Raw genomic sequence first — 20,496 nt, 5'->3', positions numbered from 1 at the left:
GGGCCTAGAGCAGGCAGAGGGTAGCAGGAAAAGATGCCTGGCCTTCCCCAGGGAGACAAGGACGAAGACAGATACTTCAGAAACTTCCACAGCTGGAGGCTGTAGGGTCAGGGGCTCAGTCTCCTGACAGGAGGAGCAGATTAACCCCGGGCTGTCCAAACCCTCCACCACCAGCTCCTGCAGCCTTGGGTTCTTCCCAGCCCCCCATCAAGGCGTTTTCACTAATGTCCACCTTGGAGGGGGTGGTCTTCTAGACCTCAGGTTGACACGGGCTGGGGCAGTGGGTGTCATCCTTCAGTGGAGGGGTGTCTCTCTATCCTTCCCCAGATTGCCTGGTCCCTGGACTGAGTCAGGCAAGTCTTCTGCAGAAACACCAGTCTGGAACTGCTGGACTGGATCTGACTCAGGCCTGGGTCTCAGGGTCAAGGTTCCAGAGGCCTGGCAACGTCTGAAGAATGAGGCAAATGCCTCAGGACAGTGTGCTTAGCACACTTAGCCCCTGTCATGGCCACTGCCTGGGGCACCAGGGGAGACCTGAGGAGCCAGTGCCTCTGGCCTTGGTCCACAGCAGAGGAAGACAAATCTGGGCTAAGGGGAAGCACATGGAAGGAGTGGGGCTAGTCGTTTATAGACCTCTGTGGCCTGGTTGCAGCCTCATCTCTTGGGCCCGGGAAGTAACTGGCAGCGGGTGGGGAGTTGGCCTGGCAGACCTCTTGAGACACACAGGGTGGTCCCTTGGCCCCAACCATTTCCAAGAAGTTCACTACCTGCAGTGGTGAACTATGGGCCTGGTGGGGTATCCTTTGGTGACACGTAGCCACTGTGTTCTCTGATGCAGCCTGTGAGCTTTTGTGGGAAGGAGGGTAAGAGCCTCTAAGGGGGCTACTGGCTGATCACTCACAGTGGAGAGGGAAGGCTCTGGTCTCCCAGGCCCTCTACTTTTATGAGAGCTGATCATCTATCCACCCCACCCACTCCCCATCCCCAAACACAGAACCCCTTACCTTCTACTTCCCACCCTTGGCCTCTGCCTAGGCTGAGACCCCAGCTCTGGGACCCAGGCCTTTGCCAGAGGTCAGAATTACCTCGGTGTTAGCTATGTCAGGCTTCTCAGAATGCACCCTGGCCCCAGGCCCTGCCCTGAGCGATGCCCAAGGGCTTGGCAACACTGTTACCTGGTGAGGATGGCCAGGTGGTCCCCTAGTTGTCAGTCTTTCCATACTGACACTCCCAGGCTCCAGCTCCTCCCAAGATGCCAGCTCCCTCGCTGGCTGGCAGCAACTATTCCAAGGGAATGGGACTGAGAATCTGCCAGGCTCCGAGGAGCCATGATCCTATAAACAGGTTGGGGCTCCACCCCCCCAAGTCACTCCTTTAGCCTAGCACCTTCTCCTCTTCCCCAAGAGGCTGGGCCAACCAGCATCTCCAGAAACCTCTGGCAGGGCTCCAGGGCCCACAGGTGGAGCACCCCTTTCAGACATGGAGCAACAGAATTGCAGATGCAGCAAGGAGGGGAGACAAGTCCTAGGAGCAGTGGCAGGAAGCTGGTTCCCCTGAGGCTGAAGGTCTTGGCCAGGGTAGGGGCAGAACTGTGGCAACTGCAGCGCAGCCCCAGCCTGAGCCAGATGAGCCTCTCAGGGAGGAGGGCCGAGCATACGAGAGGAGGGCTGAGCATATGAGAGGAGACAAGAGGCCAGACCTCCTCGGCAGCTCTCTGCCGCCAGGATCCTGGGGATGCTGGGGTGGCCGGCCCTGTGCAGAACCTGAAGAGCTCTGGACTCTGGTTCTAAGCCCCTCACCCTCAACTGTACCCTCACTCCTTTCCTTTGGCTAATCCTAGGAATTTAGAGGATTTCCATTAGACTCAAATGGCAAACCTGCCACATAAAGGTAACAGAGACAAAGCAGGAAACTCTTAGACTATGGATACCACAGAAGAAGACTTTGTGAAGTCACCTGTTTAAACTTTTCAGTGTACACAGTGGCACGAAGTGTTCTCCTAAAAGGACGTGAATTCGGTGTTTTCACTGTCAGTTCACTATGTAATTTAACAATATGATTTGTTTTTCAAGGCAAGTGAAACTGAATTAATGTTAACTTAGCACAAATGGATCTAAAAGGTATTATTACAGAATTGGCAAAAAAGAAAAAAGAAAAAGAAAATTAATAAGTCTCAAAAAAGTGAAAAATAATTGAATGGGGAATATTTCTAATTTGTATGAGCCAGCTATAAAATCTAATGGAAAAGTCAATGTAAAACATAGATAGCTATGAATGAAGAACAACTTATTCCAAAGTGAGTCATACATGAAGCAATGCACAAAGACCCACAGCTGGTGAGTGGCAGAGCCCAGGATTATGCTCTCTGGACTAGAAGTCTGTGTCCCCTTCCCCAGGCTGGGCATAGCCTAGCCTGGAGCCCACCTACCCTCCATGACCAGGGCCAGTCTCAGAGCCATCCCTGAAAAACACATCTCGCTGAGTGAATAAACATCTCCCTGAACTGATGTGGGCCTCATCTGGAACCACCAGATTGGCAGGGGAAGCTACAGAGGCAGAGCTGAAGCGTCACCTACCATGAGGTAACCCCCAGTGCCAGCCCTCCACACATGCATGGCAGGGCCAGGCACCCCCACCTCCCCAGAGGACAGGGTCCCTGGGCCCAGCTCTTTGGACTAAGAGGAGAGTTTTGTGCTCAATTTACTTCGTCTGTGCAGTATGGTGTGGTTGATGCTGAGCCTGGTAAAAACCATGGCATTCCTGACTCAGAGATTCTCAGCTTGAGCTAGGGCCCATGGATGGAACTTGGGGCACTCTGAATAGTTCCTGAGATTAGGTGCAGAATTACATGGGTATGCGTGCATAAGAATGCTTCTGGAAAAAAGGCCTAGAGCAGCACTGTCTAATAGGAAAGTCATACAAGCCACATATGTCTTACTAAACTTTCTAGTGGCCACATTTTAAGAAGTAAAAAGATATAGGAGAAATTAATTTCAACAATGCATTTATTTAACCCAATAATTCAAGGTATTATCAATTCAACTATAATCAACATATGGAATTATTAAGGAGATATTTTACATTTCTTTCATACTAAGTCTTCAAAATCCACTGCGTGTTTTACAGTTTATAGCTTATCTTTTTGTTTACATTTCCTAGGCTGTATTTTTCATCCCCCTGACTTACTTATTTTATAACTGGAAGTTTATACCTCTTAATCTTCTTCACCTATTTTGCCATCCTCCCAACACCCCCCTGCCCCAACCACCAGTGTGCTCTCTGTATTTATGATTTTTGTTTCTGCTTTCATTTGTTCATTCATTCTGTTTGTTAGACTCCACATATAAGTGAAATCACATGGTATCGCTCTTTCTCTGTCTTGACTTCTTTTGCTTAGCATAATACCTTCTAGGTCCATCTCTGTTTTTCCAAATGATAAATGATAAGATTTCATTCTTTTTTCTTGCTGAATAATATTCATATGTATATTCATGTATATATATATACCACATATGTTCATATGTATATTCATACACAAACACACACACACCCCACATTTTCTTTACCTATTTGTCTGTTGATGGACACTTGGGTTGATTTCATATCTTGGCTATTGTAAATGATGCTGTAAAAAACATAAGAAGGCATGTATCTTTTTTAATTAGTATTTTCATTTTCTTCAGTTAAATACCCTAAAGTGGAATTACTAGATTGTATGGTAACTCTATTTTTAATTTTTTGGGGAACCTCTGTACTGTTTTCTATAGTGGCTGCACCAATGTGCATTCCAACCAACAGTGCACAAGGGTTCCTTTTTCTCCATATCCTCTCCCACACTTGCTGTTTTCTGTGTTCTTAATATTAGCCATTCTGAAAGGTCTGAGGTGATATCTCATTGTGTTTTTGATTTGCATTTCCCTGATGATGAGTGGTGTTGAGCATATTTTCATGTGTCTGTTGGCCTTGTGAACGTCTTTTTTGGAGAAATGCCTATTCAGGTCTTCTGCCCATTTTCAAATTGTTTGTGTTTTTGGTGTTGAGTTGCACGTGTTCTTCATATATTTTGGATACTAGCCCCTTATCACATATGCCATTTGCAAATATCTTCTCTTATTCAGTTTTTTTGATGGTCTCCTTCACTGTGAAAAAGGTTTTTAGTTCAATGTAGTCCCAATAGTTTAGCTTTGCTTTTATTGCCCTTGCCTGAGGAGACAGACACCAAAAAATATTGCTAAGACTGATATCCAAGAGTTTTCTGCCTGTGTTTTCTTTGAGGAGTTATATGGCTTCAGGTCTCACATTCAGATTTTTAATCCATTCTGCGTTTCTTTTTATGTGTGGTGTAAGAAAGTGGTCCAGATTCATTCTTTTGCATGTAGCTATCCAGTTTTCACAGAACTTACAGCATGTCTTAGTTCAGACTAGCTACCTTTGAAGTGTATAGAGTGGCCACACATAGCTAGTGGCTACCTTGTTGGAGCAGGTCTATAGAGGGGCCACGGAGTTCAGAGTGGACAAGAGAAAATGAATTATGTCCCAAGATTTAACATTTTACTTAGTTCCTTTTCAAAGTGGGAAGAGGGAGGGACCAAGAACCAGGAAGCAAATTTGTTGGCACAAGTCCTGCTGATCTCCCCACACCAGACCTCCCTGCAAAGGCTGTGATTAGGGAGCAGGGACAGGGAGAGGTGGACCAAGAGGAACAAAGGTCAGGGTGAGAGGACAGGAGACAGGCAGAGGACACTTGGGGCCAGTCAGTCTGAAGCAGGGCCAGCAGGCGCAGCAGGGTTTGGCTAAGGCCACATGGTGCTCACCCAGGCCAGTGGGATCCTCGGAGGATGGACATGCCTGTTTAGTCTATCAGGGCCTTACCCAAGCTGCCAAGCTGGAGAGGACCTTGGACACCTCCATTTTCCATTCTGTCATCCCTTCTCTTTTGCTGGCCTTCCCCTTTCCTTCTGCTCTCTCTTCTCAGAGTTTGCTCTACATTCACAGGAAATGGACATCTTTTTTCTCATTCAGCATGCACAGACCCTTTAATTTTCCCAAACTGCCTCTGTGAAAGCAGCCCCTTCCCTACTCTCAACCCCCACCATGTGGGGAGTATTCTTCCACCTTTAGCTGCAAGAATGCAACATGAGGTGTACAATTCGTTGGACCCATGACTCAAGTGGGTACAAACGAAATCCTGGTACATGAAGTACTGAAAGAGGCGCTTTGTCTTTCCTGCTTCACAAGAACTTGGCAGGATATGAATCTGGAGCTACTGATGGTAGACATCCTGCCACCACAAGGGTAGGACTTTCAGAAAATGGAGCCAACAATAATAGTTAATGCTTAAGCAGTTCTTACTGTATGCAGGCAGAGGGGGGTTTGCTGTGAAGCTAATGTTGCTTACACTGGGCCCTCCTCTTGCACATGCCCATCCAGGGCTCTGAGAGGACCCCAGCACTAGGTCTTTGTGTTAACTCATAGGTATTAGTAAAATTTGCAAAAGTAAGCTTTCTAAACTACAACTGGATGAGATCTCTGGTTTCCCATTCTTTCATCTCTCCTGTTCACATTGATGTGACTATGTATTTTTAGGATCTGGCTAAGGAGAAGGTGAGTTAGAGATAAAATTAATTTTGAGTTATTGGGGCATAGTTATGTGGGTTGTAGTCAGTTTCATGTATACTGAAGTTACTGTTCACCTTTGTGGTTTAGGAATAGCTTCCAAAAATACTCCCACCTCCCACTGTGCGGACTCATCTGGCATTGTGACACAGAGGTACAAGACTGGAGGTTGTACTGAGGTATAAGAAGAATAGGGTAGAGGAAGAGAAACAAGATGTGAAATACACAAAGCCAGACACTAGTCTGTGGAAAATTCGTCCAGTCAAGACATATAAAATCCTAAGTGAAAGATTTAGTTTCCATTGACACCTGATGAAAACAGAGCCTCTCCTAACAGAGATGTTTTTGATGTCTGGAATGTCTTTTTTCCTTTATCTGATAGAAATCTCAAGAAATGGAAGTTACCATATTCCTATTCTAATGAGCACATCTACAATAGCTCAGGTATAAGAGACGCTTGAAAGATGCAGCAGATTTGATTTTTTTTTTTCTGAAGATGGTTGCAACAATATCTCCCATCCTCCATGCTCTTCTAGACAGAACCTTGATACTCCCTCAGCAAGAGATGGGGGCAAATTCCCCTCCTCTTGAATCTTGGACTGCAGACTCTCTCTAACTAATAGGAGATAAGGAACTTGATACTGCTCAACTCTGAGGTTAGGTCATAAAATGTGAGGCAGCTCCTTCCGCTGAGAGCCATATGAGATGCCCAAGTCCTCCTGCAGTTGCCCTGCAGGGAGGAAGCCAACCCCGGTGGAGAGGCCATGAGTGGGGACTGGACTCAGCAGTCCTGTCTCCAAATCCCCCAGCCCAGGTCCAGGTCTGGGGATGAATGAGCCTTCAAATGGTTCCAACCCAACTGTAGAGTTACCACCAGCCTGTGCCCCTTCTGAAGTTTTCTTTTTAAATGTTTGTTTGTTTGTTTGTTTGGAGAGAGAGAGAGAGAGAGAGAGAGAGAATCTCAAGCAGGCTCCACACTGACAGCACAGACCCTGACATGGGGGCTCAATCTCATGAACCATGGGATCATGACTTGAGCAGAGATCACGAATTGGACATTTAACTGGCTGAGCCATGCAGGAGCCCCACTTTCTGCATCTCTGACACACAGAATCTATGACCCTAATAAAGCGGTTGCTGTTTTATACCATTAGGTTTAGGGGGTCGTTACAGAGCCATAGTGACTAAATCAGAGGTGTTCCCAAATTTGCAAACAATCCTAAGTTTTATAAGACTACCAATGAAGAGAAGTGAAGCAGAAAGAAACTATCGATAATTAACTATATGACCAACAATTTTTAAGTTTATTTACTTATTTTGAGAGAGAGAGAGCAAGCAGAAGAGGGGCAGAGAGAGAAAGAGAGAGAGAGAGAGAGAGAGAGAACCCCAAGCAGACTCCACACTGTCAGCACAGAGCCAGCCAGACACAGGGCTTGATCCCATGAACCATGAGATCATGACTTGACCGGAAATCAAGAGTCCAACGCTTAACCAGCTGAGCCACCCAGACACCCCAGATCAACAATTTTTTTTAAGTTTTTTATTTAAATTCCTGTTAGTTGATATATAGTGTGATATTATTTTCAGGTGTACAATATAGCCATTCCACACTTCGACAAAACACCTGGTGCTCATCACAACAAGTGTACTACTCCTTAATCCCCATCACTTATTTTAACCCATCCCACTACCCTATGACTAACAATTTTTAAAAATCCTCAACCAGGCTAGAGGGAAGATTGCTTTCTATTTGCTACGAAGAAAATGATATAACAAAATTGGTGTTGAATAAAGAAGAATCAAAGAGTGTACAACCAAATAGCAAAGGGAAAAGTATAGAGGTTAATTGCAGTTTTTTAGAATGAATAGTATGTGGGGCGCCTGGGTGGCGCAGTCGGTTAAGCGTCCGACTTCAGCTCAGGTCATGATCTCGCACTCCGTGAGTTTGAGCCCTGTGTCGGGCTCTGGGCTGATGGCTCAGAGCCTGGAGCCTGCTTCCGATTCTGTGTCTCCCTCTCTCTCTGCCCCTCCCCCGTTCATGCTGTGCCTCTCTCTGTCTCAAAAATAAATAAACGTTAAAAAAAAATAGTATGTTATTTTTAAAATTTTGTGCTGTTTTGGCATTTATCAGCCTTTTAAAATTTTTATTTTTGTGTGATCTCTTTTATCATTCTAAATAAATACTTTTGCACCGAATTTTGTATCAAACTTCAGGCTCCTTGGAACATGGATCTAGGTCACATACCACATTGTTCAAAGCACTTTATAAATATATATATATGTATATATGTTTATATATATATGTATATATATGTTTATAAATATATATATGTATATATGTATATATATAATATATATATGTATATATATAATATATATACATATATGTATATATACATACATATATTATTATATATATTATATAATTATATATATTATATATTATTATATATTATATATTATATATTATATATTATATATTATATATACATAATATATAATATATATTATATATATACATATATATAAATATATATATGTAACATATTTATTCATCCCCCCCCCAAACCCTATAAGGCAGGTGTTATTATTATCCTCACTTTACAAATGAGGGAACTAAGGCAGGAATTGGTTGAGGGACTACCTCCAGATCACCCTGGGGATCTCAGCCGGAGGCAGTATTCTTAACCACCATTTATGATATGGTCTCTCTCCAGCAGAAGTGCAGGCAAGGAGGAGCATAAGAGAGTCCCTGGATCAAGCCTTGCCTGAGGGAGTAGATCTAGTTCTGGGTTTTTCATTTGGGTCTCAGCTCCTCCATTACCTACTTTAACTCCAGGGAAGAAGGATTCAGTCACTCCCCTCCCTTTCCCTTCCCCTAGAAAAGCACTCAATGACAGTGTCATAGAGGAGAGGATGCACCTGACAGGGGTGGAGGTGGAGACAGAGCTAATGCTCAGCTGAGTCTCAATTCCAGGCAAAAGTCCTGAAGCAGGTGGTGGGACAGGTGGCAAGATATATCGTGTAAGGCAGGGATGACACATGCTTCAGCATTCAGTACTAACCACCATGTCAAGAGCAAGGCACAGTCAGGTCTGCTCTCTTGCCTCACAAGGAAGTGGTTATTCACTCTGTTGACAAAAGAGAAAAGACCATTTCCTGTCCAGGACTGCTCAAAACCAAACAGGGAAGAAGCACTGGTCGTTCTCTCCATTCTAAGGCTATTGGATTGGATAAGCCTCTTTCTAAGCAATGGACAATATACTATCTAGCCCATCCATTCATTCATCCAACAAATATTTATTGAGCGCCTACGATGTCCCACTGATCCCCACCTGAGGAAGCTTCTGTCAGGCATAAATCTGTCCTCCACTCCATGTCTCTCAGCCAATGGAACACATCGGTGTCTCAGAACCTGGGACATTACACTGCAGGTTCTGGAGTGCTAGGGCAGGTATCTGACCCAGAATAGAGCCTCTGGAATTTCAAAACAAAGAGCCGTGGAAGAGCTATAAACAAACATTATTCAGCTAATAACTTTGTCTGGAGGCAGTGGTAGCAGGTACATGAGCTTCAGGGTAAAGTTAACCAATAAGAACATTTCTCAAGAACTACTAATGTACCTGGACCAACCTCCCTTCAGGACTCCTCTGCCTCTCCCACCTGGCTTCCTCCATATTGGTCTTCTCTTCCTGGATTCCTCTTTTCATAAACCTTCCACACACTGGAGATATGTGTGAGCATTTTCAGTTTATCATATTTGTAACTGTTATATTTTAGCTCATAATTTTATTTATTTTCTTTTTTAAAATGGAAACTCAAGTTAGTTAACATACAGTGTTGTCATGGCTTCAGGAGTAGAACCCAGTGGTTCATCTCTTACATATGACACCCAGTGCTCATCCCAACAAGTGCCCTTCTTAATGCCCATCACCCATTTGGCCCATCCCCCCACCTACTTCCCCTCCAGCAACCCTAAGTTTGTTCTCTGTATTTAAGAGTCTCTTAAGGTTTGCCTCCCTTTCTGTTTTTATCTTATGTTTGCTTCCCTTCCCTTATGTTCATCTGTTGTGTTTCTCAAATTCCACATATGAGTGAAATCCTATGATATCTGTCTTTCTGACTGACTCGTTTCACTTAGCATAATACCCTCCAGCTCCATCCACGTTGTTGCAAATGGCAAAAATTTTTTAAAAAGATAAGTTAAGTCTTTTATACATTCCAAAACACAAGTCAAAACTAAACTGTTGTAAGCATGAACAAACCCTCTAATGATTTTTATCTCTCTGGGTTAGTTTATCTCAGTAGAAGAAAAACCTTTCTCTAAACTTCATTGGTTTAGAGAATACCCCCTGACCACCACTGGATTTCATGTGAGAACCCTACCCAGACCCCATATCCAGAGTTGCAGTTGTCCTGCTCTGCTACCAGGAGTTCCTATGAAATTTACTCTTCTCTCTCCACCCAGCACTGACTCATCTGAAATGTGATAGTTTTTCTGCAAACACCCAGCAAACCAACGACCCCAAGGTGGAGGGCCCTGAGACAATGATTAACTTGCCTGGGTTCAGGAGGGGTATATGGTATACCATGCCATCTGCAAGGCCTGGAGCCCCAGCCAACTTGACCCCTTCCTGCCACTGAGTAGGGCAGCCCCTGAGACTTCTGTCTCGTGCCAAGAACACTTCCCTCCCTCAGGGTCCAAGGGAGCTGCAGTGAGTAACTTGGGATGGAACTGAGTGCTGGGGGTCAAGCCTGTCCCCTCATCACGCTCCTCAGCCACAGCTACAGTTGATATCTTTTCTCATGTAACAGGATTTTAAATATATATGTAAACATGCTTTTAATGTTTTGACCCTTCCTCCTGCTCATCTTCCCCCTCTTTGGCCAATGGCCAAATCTGGGATTAATCTTTGGGATAAAAAACATAGCTAGATATTAAAATATTATGATCTGTATAAAATGATAATTAACAAGTTTCAGTAAGATGTCCTCAAAGTTATCAAATAAGAGCTGGCCTTATTTGAGGGACTCGGAGGAAACCTAGAAGTTTGGAAGTTTAAAGTTTGAAAGGTTTTTTTTTTCAATTGAAGTATAATTAACATTGACTTATATAGATTCCAAAAGAGCTTCTCCAGCACCTGGGATTATTGGCTCTTGACTCCAAGATAATAACTTTGACATTCTGAGTTTCTTAAGAACATACTTCTAAAAAATATCAAATAATATTAGGTCTCTGTCAACTTTCTATTATTAAATATTTATTTTTTATATAGTGTTTGTTATTTTAAATATTTTTATTTAGTTCATATACTGACCACTTATATTTAATGTTAGTATTTATGTAAATGGAGGACAAGGAGCAGTGGGGGCAGGGAAGCCGGTCATACAGCAGGCTGACTACAGGCAGCTCAGCAGTGAGGGGCACACCAGTGTGGAGGGATGAGACTGCTAAGTCAGAATGAATCTCCTTTTCACTAAAATCTGCTGACCCTGGAAAAGCTCTCAGTATTTGTTGGATCAAAGTGGCTTGGGGGAATGAGAAACAGAGACAGAGAAACAGACTTGCTCAGATCAAAGGATGCATCCATGACAGAGCCAGGAATCTGGACTAGGATCTCTCATGCATGTACACAACATACTCTTTTTACACACATCATTTAGTTTCCAGAACAATGAGCCCATGTTTGTATGGGGTGGCAGCTGTACAACTGGCCCAAGTTCAAAGAGCCGACTGTGGATAATTAGGGAGGAAACTGTGCACACCCATCAACAGGAGCCATGCCAGCATGGGTCCATCACCCCATAGCCTTCAGGAGGATGAGCAGAGAAGCTTCTGGATTGTAAGAAGGGATGGGAGGGGCTGGAGAGCCAAGAGAAGGAGACAAAAGGGTGGTGAATCAGAAGACAAGACCAGCAACTGAAAACAAAGTACCAGTATAGACATAATAGTGAGTAAAAGAAGACAGACACAGAGGACTATATACTATCAGGATCTATGATTACCAGGATCTGGAACAGACAAAATTAATCTCTGGTGATGGAAGTTAAAATGTGGTTACTTTTGCTTGGGATTATTTTCTGAGAGGAGGCACAAGGGAATCTTCAGATGTGGTGAAAATGTTCTTTTTAAAATTTTTTTTCTTTAATGTTTATTTGTTTTGAGAGAGAGAGAGAGAGAGAGAGAGAGAGAGAGAGAACACATCCATGAGTCAAGGAGGGTCAGAGAAAAGGAGAGAAAGAATCCCAAGTAGGCTCCATGCAGCATGGAACCCAGTGAGGGGCTCGAACCCACAAATTATGAGATCATGACCGACTGAGCAACAAATATTGAGAACCAGAGAGTCTCCAGATTAAAAGGGTTCATTGAATACATGGAATAATAATCAACAACAACAACAAAGACCCTCACCAAAGCACATTATCATAAAATTTCAGAAACCTGGATATAAAAGTAAATAAAAAACACAAAAAGGTCTTGAAGAGGACATCTTTTGGGATGAGCACTGGGTGTAGTATGGAAACTAATTTGACAATAAATTTCATATAAAAAATACAATGAAAAATACTATTAAAATATTTAATATAAGAAAAAACACAAAAAGGTCACACACAAAAAAACCTGGAAATTATAATGTAATTAAACTTAACAGCAACACTGGAGGTTAGAAGACAATGGGAAATACCTTGAAAATTCAGACAGAAAGTGACTTCCAATTTAGAATTTTATTCCCAAACTATCAGTTAAAAGTGAAAGTAGAATATAGGTATATACAAAAATACAAGTTCTCAAATTATTTTTACCTTTCTTATGAGCTATCAGAGTGCTTTCTAAGCCTTAAAGTACACATGGATCAGCTGGGGAACTTGTTATAATGTAGATTCTGATTCAGTAGATCAGGGGTGGGGTCTGAGATTTATCATTTCTAACAAGTTCTTGGGGTGATGCCAAAGCTGCTGGTCTATAGCTGGTGTCCCACCAAAATGAGAGAATAAACCACGAAAGAGGAAGGAAATGGATCCAACATAAAAGCAAGTCAAAGGGAATATCCAGAAGCATGCTGAAGGGAAATTCCAGGATATTTCCTCTAAGGCAACCAGTAAATTGGGACATCAAGGAAGTATCAAAAGGAGGAGGAGGTTAAAGAGGATAAAATAATGAAATTGATGAATCACCTGACATATTGAGAGATTTATACTTCTGGTGGAGAGTTTGAGGACAAATTCTGGATAGTAACATAGAAAACTAAGCAAATGAAAAAGAAAGGCAAGCATTAACTCCAAAGAAAACTAAAAGTTAAAACTAAAAGAAATATAATCATATACTACATAGTCAAATTAATATAAACAATATATATTAACCAAAAATTATAACAATAATGAGGGAGGGTAGGATAACAGAACTAAACTCTTATCTTCCATAGTAAAAAGACAATAAAAATCAAGAAGTAACAGTATGAGGATTGTTGTTTAGAAATATGGCGGTAAATACCAAAAAAAAAAAAAAAAGCTAAAAGAATTCTAAGCAGCGGCTGCTAGGTGGGTTGGGGTAGGACAGGAAATTAACTTTTTTTCATCAAAAGCTTTGTAAAACTATTTGATATTTTAAATACTAAGTACATGAATAATTTTATTCAAAATAAAAATAAAGAAAATATTTGAATGTTTTGTCATTAATGATTTGTCATTAATAATAAACCACTTACAATACACATCACAATATATTGCCAGCCCCCAGAGGCAGGAAATATTTGGGGATACATCAATAATGAGTTCCAGAGATGTCTCTAAAACTTTCTGACACCCAGGGGGACATGGGATAAGGTACTATGTTATGCCTACTTTTTCCAAAGGAGAAACTTCCCTCCTGTGTTCCCTATTTCAGTAAGCAGTGATGTCCACCCAGTTGCCCAATGGATTAGTCAGGATTTTTTCAGTTGCAAATACCAGAAACCAAACTCCAGGGGCACCTGAGTGTCTCAGTTCGTTAAGCTTCTGACTCTTGACTTTGGCTCAGGTCATGATTTCATGGTTCATTAGAAAGAGCACTGCGTTGGGCTCTGTGCTGACAGTGCAAAGCCTACTTGGCATTGTCTCTTTCTCTCTGCCCCTCCCCCTGCTCTCTCTCTCTCTCTCTCAAAATAAATAAATAAACATTAAAAAAAAAAACCGAACTCTAACTGACTTAAGCAAAAAAGCAATTCATGATCCCATGAAGCCCATGGGAAACCCTGGGAGAACCCCAGTTTCCAATCCTACCTTCAACATTAACCATTATGTAACTTGGACAAGATACTTTAATCACCTATAAAATGGGGGTGATAATAGTACTGTTGTGAATATGAAATGAGTTCACATTTTAAAGTACTTTGAATAGTGCCTGGTACACAGCTAACAATCAATAGATGTTAGCTATTATTATTATTATAAGCTATTATCCAGGAATCACTACAAATCTGGAGGACAAATAAAAATATTCATCCTGGACACATTGTAGTGGTAACTGCAGAATATCAAAGATACAAGAAAAAAGTGTTAAAATCTTTCAGGAAGAAGAGATAAGTTACCTACAAAAAAAATATGGACAATTAGGCTGAAGTGGGCTTCTCAACAGCAGTAATAGAAGCCAGAAGAATGTAAAATATCTTCAAAAGGCTAAAAGGGAAAAACTACCAAATTAGGACTTCAACACAGCAAACTATTTCTCAGGATGGAGTATTACGTGAAGAAGAACTTACCAGATCAACAACAAAAATCTACCAAAAACAACCCTCACCAAGCATGTCTAAAGAATTACTCCAGGAAGAAGGAACTAGAACAAAGGATGACACACAAAAAGTACAAAGAAAATAAGTTAGGAAGTACATAGTAAATCAAAATATTGACTCTACAAATAATTATTATGATGATGACTAATATGGGGAATTTAAAAAAAGGAGGTAAAACAAAACAAAGTGATGACAAGTGAAATATAAGAACATACAAAGTATTATTAAGAATATAGAAGATTTGGGGTGCCTGGTGGCTCAGTCAGTCAGGTGTCAGACTTCAGCTCAGGTCATGATCTCACAGTCCTTGGATTTGAGCCCCACGTTGGGCTCTGTGCTGACAGCTCAGAGCCTGGAGTCTGCTTTGGATTCTGTGTCTGCCTGCCCCTCCCCTGCTCACACACTGTCTCTCTCTCAAAATAATAAATAAACACAAAAAAAATTTAATTAAAAAAAGAATACAGAAGATTTGAATAAAACAATTAACAAGTTTATCTACTGGACATGGATATACCACCTACAGCCACAAAATTTAGAGAATACACCTTCTCAAGCACAATGGAAAAAAAATTTTTTTAAGAATTTTTTATTTTTGAAAGAGAGAGACAAAGCACAAGCAGGGGAGGAGCAGAGAGAGAGGGAGACACAGAATCCATAGCAGGCTCCAGGCTCCAAGCTGTCAGCACAGAGCCCGATACAGGGGTCGAACTCACAGGCTACAAGATTATGACCCAAGCTGAAGCTGGACACTTAACAGACTGAGTCACTCAGGCACCCCAGAATGGAATATTTAAACATTGATCATGAACAAAGCTTTATGGTAAGTCTTAAAAATCTTAGAGATTAGCATACAGATAACATCCTTTCACCAAGATGCAAAAATAATTAGAAATCAATTACAAAAATATGTTTTTTTAAAAATCTATGATTTAAAAAATATGAAACACACTTCCAAAAGGAAACATAGAATAAACTTACTTTTTAAAAAAAAAATGAACTTCATTTTTTAGAAGAGAAAAGTTGGGAAGATAGTACAGAGTGCTCATATACCTTGTGCCCAGTTTCCCTGTTATCAACATCTTATGTGACATTTGTTACAATTAATTAACGAATATTCCTCCATTATTATTAACAAAATCCATACTTTATTCAGATTTCCTTGATTTTTACTGAATGTCTTTTTTCTGTTCCAAGATTCCATCCAGGATGTGACATTACATTTAGTAAATTATGTCTCCTTAGCCTCCTCTAGTCTATGACAGTTTCTCTGACTTTTCCTTGGTTTTGATGACCCTGACAGTTTTAAGGAATACTGGTCATGTATTTTGTAGAATGTCCCTTGATTAAAGCCTGTCTGATGTTTTTCTCATGATTAAGGATATGGCTTTTGGGGAGGAAGACCACAGAGGTAAATGCCATTTTCCTCACATCAAATCAAGGGTACATAGTATCAACATGTCTTTCCATTGTTGCTATTGGCCTCGATCACCTGGCTGAGGTAACATTTGTCAATTTTCTCTATCGTGACTTATTTTATTCCCCCTTTTCATACTGTACTCTTTGATCACTAAGTGTAGCCCATGCTTAAGGGATGGGGAATTATGTTCCATCTCCTTTGGCAAGGATTATCTATATAAATCATTTGGAATTCTTCTGCATAGGAAATAGATTTGTCTCTTCTCTCCCATTGCTATATTTATTCAATCATTTATTTGTATCAGTATGGCTTTATGAGTACTTATTTTATGCTTTGGATTATAAATACCGTATTATTTTGTTACTCAAATTTATGTGTGTGTAATATGTTATATATTTAATACATTATATGTACAAGTATATATAAACCTCTGTATGTGATATATATCAAGCCATGTATATACCCATATCTATAATTATTTCTATATCTTTCTATCAATATCTGTATCAAGCTAAACATGAGTTTTTACTCGAGTCTCTAGCTCTTATCCAATACTGTGTGTTTCCCTAGTCATCTATGTCTTTTTTAAACAATAAACTAAAAATTAAAAATCTAACAAAAGAGGGATGCCTGGGTGGCTCAGTCCATTAAGCATTTGGCTCTTGGCTTCAGTTCAGGCCATGATCTCACGGTTCGTGAGTTTGAGCCCTATGTCGGGCTTTGTGCTGACAGTGCAAAACCTGCTTGGGATTATGTCTCCCTCCCTCTCTGTTGCTCGCTCGCATGCACCCCCCCCCTCTCTCTCTCTCTCCCTCAAAAATAAGTAAATAAACTTAAAAAGAAAAGAAACATCTTATTAAAAAAAAAGAAATCTGACAAAAGAGAAACTCAAGGCCCAGATTGTTTTATGGCAGGTCTTACCAAGCATTCAAGGAATGGACACAATTTTAACTGTGTATTTGAAAGGCATTAGCAAAGACCTAAAAATTGGGAAAAAAAAAAATGCTATGTTTCTTCATAGAAAGACTCCGTATCTACAGATGTCAATTATTTCAAAAAATAATCTATGCATTTTTTAATTTTAATTTTTAATTTTAAAAATATACACTTGGGGCACCTGGGTGGCTCAGTCAGTTAAGCATCCGACTTTAGCTCAGGTCATGATCTCGTGGTTTGTGAGTTTGAGCCCCGAGCTGGACTCTGTACTGACAGCTTGGAGATTGGAGCCTGCTTTGGATTCTGTGTCTCCCTTTCTCTCTCTGCCCCTCCTGCTCGTGCTCTGTATCTCTCTCCTTCAAAAATAAATAAACATTAAAAAAACATTTTTAAAATAATCTATACATTTAATTTCATTCCAAATGAAGCCCCAGAGGATTTTTCAATGAAACTTGACAAGCTAAATCTAAAATTTATATAGAAGGACCAAAAAACAATAATAGCCAAGAAAATTTTTTGAGACTGACGCGCTGTCCACTGTGCTAAGAAAGCAATTAGCCAACAAAATTTTAAAGAAGAACAGGAAGGAGAGTTGCCTCACTAGAAATTAATTAGAGGCCTTTGATTTTAAAAACAAAGAGTTAGAGGGGCTTTTGGGTAGCTCCATCAGTTAAGTGACCAGCTCTTGACTTCGGCTCAGATCATGATTTCATGGTTTGTGAGTTTGAGCCTGCATGAGGCTCTGCACACTGGCAGTGCAGAGCCTGCTTGGGATTCTCTCTCTCTCCCTCTCTGTCCCTCTCGCACTCGTGTGTGTGTGTGTGTGTGTGTGTGTGTGTGCGCGCGCGTGTGCGCCCTCTCTCTTTCTTTCTCTCTCTCTCAAAAGAAATAATAACATAAACTTCAAAAACAAAGAGTTAGAGGGGCACCTGGGTGGCTCAGTCGGTTCAACTTCGGCTCAGGTCATGATCTCACAGCTGGTGAATTCGAGCCTCATGTCAGGCCCTGTGCTGACAGCTAGCTCAGTGCCTGGAACCTGCTTCAGATTCTGTGTCTCCCTCTCTCTGCCCCTCACCCTGCTCATGCTCTGTCTCTCTGTCTCTCTCAAAAATAAGTAAACATTAAAAAATTTATAAATAAATAAATAAAAAGAGTTAGATATTTACAGCATCAGGATAAGGAGGGATTTCTTAAACAAGAAACATAGGCCATTAAGGAAAACAATTATACACTTGATTACATTAGAAGATAAAAACTTTTTAATAAAAGAGAATTTCTAAAGTTGAGAAAATAAGCCACAGACCGAGGGAAAATATTTGCAACACATTTAGCCAAAATGTATTAGATCAAAATACATATATATATATATATATATATATATATATATATATATATATCAGTCAGAAAAAGACAAAGAACTGAATAGAAAAATGGGCAGAGTATATAACCAGGCATATCACAGAAGAGTAAACCAGAATACCAAAAAACACACAAAATATATTTAAACTCACTAGTATTTAGAGAAATGCAAATTAAGTCCACAGAGAGATACTATTTCATACACACCACATTTACAAAACTTCAAAAACCTTACAAGATTTTAAAATAGTACACAGTAAATTCAGTATCTTCCCTTTGGAAATCATCCAAAAGCAATGGAAGAAAATAACAGAAACACAAACCCTCTTGATGAAACTAAAAGACATTTGAATCCCAACCCATAAAATATCTGGAAAGACTGCCCAAAGCAATGAAAATCAAGTAGGAGTTCAGATAGAGGAGCAGGGACGTGGGTGAGGGTGGAACTCAGAGACAGCTGCAGACTGGGCATACCAAGGTACAGAGCATGCCCTGACTTGTAAAACCAAAGTAAGTAATGGGTGCATGGGCTTGGGGAAAGAACTTCCTTGGGATCGGCTTAATTATGAGAAACATAGGAGGTAGAGCTGATTGATAAATCCTGGAAACAAGCCCCTTGAACAAGAAGGTGAGTATTCCAAAAGCTGCCTCTCCTTTTGCTGAGTAATGATGTTCAAATACTAGGATGGATGAGGACACGGGCTGATGGCCAACTGGATGGGCCACCCTACTCATTTGTCTGGACAGTCTTTCTTCTACAACTGATAGGCACTGTCATTGGTGCACAGATGCTCTCCCTTTGAGCCCACTCCCCTAAGTCTGTCCACTTCTCCATCCATCCATCCATCCATCCATCCATCCATCCATCCATCCACCCATCCATCCATCCTCCTCTCCCCTAGACCTGGCTGTTCCCAATCTACATTCTCCCCAGTCTTTGTTGCTCTTTTCCACTACCCTGCACAAAGGCACCCAGCTGTGGGAGGAGTAGAGGCCAATCTACAGCTCTTGCTATAGTCATCAAGTTGGTGCCCTGGCATGGGGCTGGGTCGGAATTAAACAAGGGGCATGTTTAGTATTTTATCCACCCAGAAGAGATGTTTCTACAATTTGCTGGCTCAGAAAAGGAATGGCTTTGTACTTTGCTTGTCCACAGGGAGTGTTTTATGCAATTCCTCTCAAAGGCACTGTGAGCTCATTTGATAGGGGACCAAATGAGAGGGTCTCATCATATCCTATAAACACTTTCTCATTTTAATCAAAAAAGCAAAATCCTGATTAACCAGAAACAGAAAGTAAGTCCAATCAAGATTAGTTCATTATAATATAAAGAATTATTAGCTGTGATAAAGGAGTAACATAAGATGTAAAGAAACTTTGTATGGTCCCCTAACACTGTTGAAGGCGGGTTCAGCCCACCCGATGGCAGACAAGGTTGCTGGTTCAGCCAGGCCAGAGTGGGTCTGGGGTTGCCCAGCAAGCAGTAGGTGCTGCTCCAGAGTTTAAAATGGGGAGCAGGTGACCAGCAACTGGTGATGTGGGTGTGAGGCAGGGGCTGGGCACCAGTGCGGGCAGGAGACCTCTGCATGCTCAGAGGTTCTGATTTCCTCACTAAGAAGGTTGTGGAAAGATTATGGCCAGGCTGAGGCTATGAGTTTGGAGATGGCTGTCATCTGGGCCTGTGGCCTGGGCAGGCCCCTTGGGTGTTCTTACCCCCACGGCTGGTCCCCAGCTTCAAAAACAGCAGGAGAGTCTCTCCCGTGCCCTCTACTCAGGAGCTTAACATCGTACTGGCCCTAAAGGAGAGATTCTTAGGGGAATCCTGTTGTCAATCACAGGGCATAGAAAGTTAGGGGGCACCATTTGGAACCCTAAGAGACAGTAAGTTGATAACTGACAAATCATCCAGAACTTTCCAGCACCAGGTCTCCCCTCTACACCATCACTCCTTTAGTGTTAGGCCCACCTTGAGAACCATGTTGCGATTTTCCTCTCCTTTTAGTCTCTGATGTGTCACAAATTCCCATATTCCTGTCATTCTAGAAGGACTCTGAGACCTGTGTTCTCTCCACGCTGTCTCCCTCTGAACTCTCCCCCTTTACAGGGCTTTCAAAGACGCTTCCTTGTCTCCACTCTCCATCTTCTGAACCCCTGCCTTATTTCCTATCCCTGTCACACAGACATGCGCCCTCAATAGAGAACGTGCAGGAGTTCTGACTTGTGGATCTTATTGAGTCCAAACCCTTCTGCCTCTGACTCACAGGCCTTCTACCGCCTGGCCCTTCCTGTTCTCTGCACCTCCTTTCCTCACATTCCCTGAGGATGACCTCTTCCCTACCTACTGCTCCCTCACCCTGATGTTCCCTTTCCCCTCCTCTGACTGTCCTCTGTGACCCAATT

General features: G+C 41.6%; 1 protein-coding gene across 1 annotated transcript in view; it reads right to left on the bottom strand.

Annotated features, from left to right (window-relative positions):
- PLA2G4D (phospholipase A2 group IVD) overlaps positions 1-20,074 on the bottom strand; it is a 42,164-nt gene extending 22,090 nt beyond the window's left edge. The window contains exon 1 of the mRNA XM_042943125.1: positions 20,063-20,074. Within this exon, the coding sequence (XP_042799059.1) occupies positions 20,063-20,074 (12 nt within the window). The remainder of the gene's footprint in view (positions 1-20,062) is intronic.
- Positions 20,075-20,496: the final 422 nt, after the last annotated feature.

Source organism: Panthera leo, chromosome B3 (genome assembly GCF_018350215.1).
Source record: "Panthera leo isolate Ple1 chromosome B3, P.leo_Ple1_pat1.1, whole genome shotgun sequence".
NCBI classification, from domain to species: domain Eukaryota; kingdom Metazoa; phylum Chordata; class Mammalia; order Carnivora; family Felidae; genus Panthera; species Panthera leo.
Note: the sequence above shows the minus strand (reverse complement) of the source record. Positions and strands in the feature narration are given on the sequence as shown.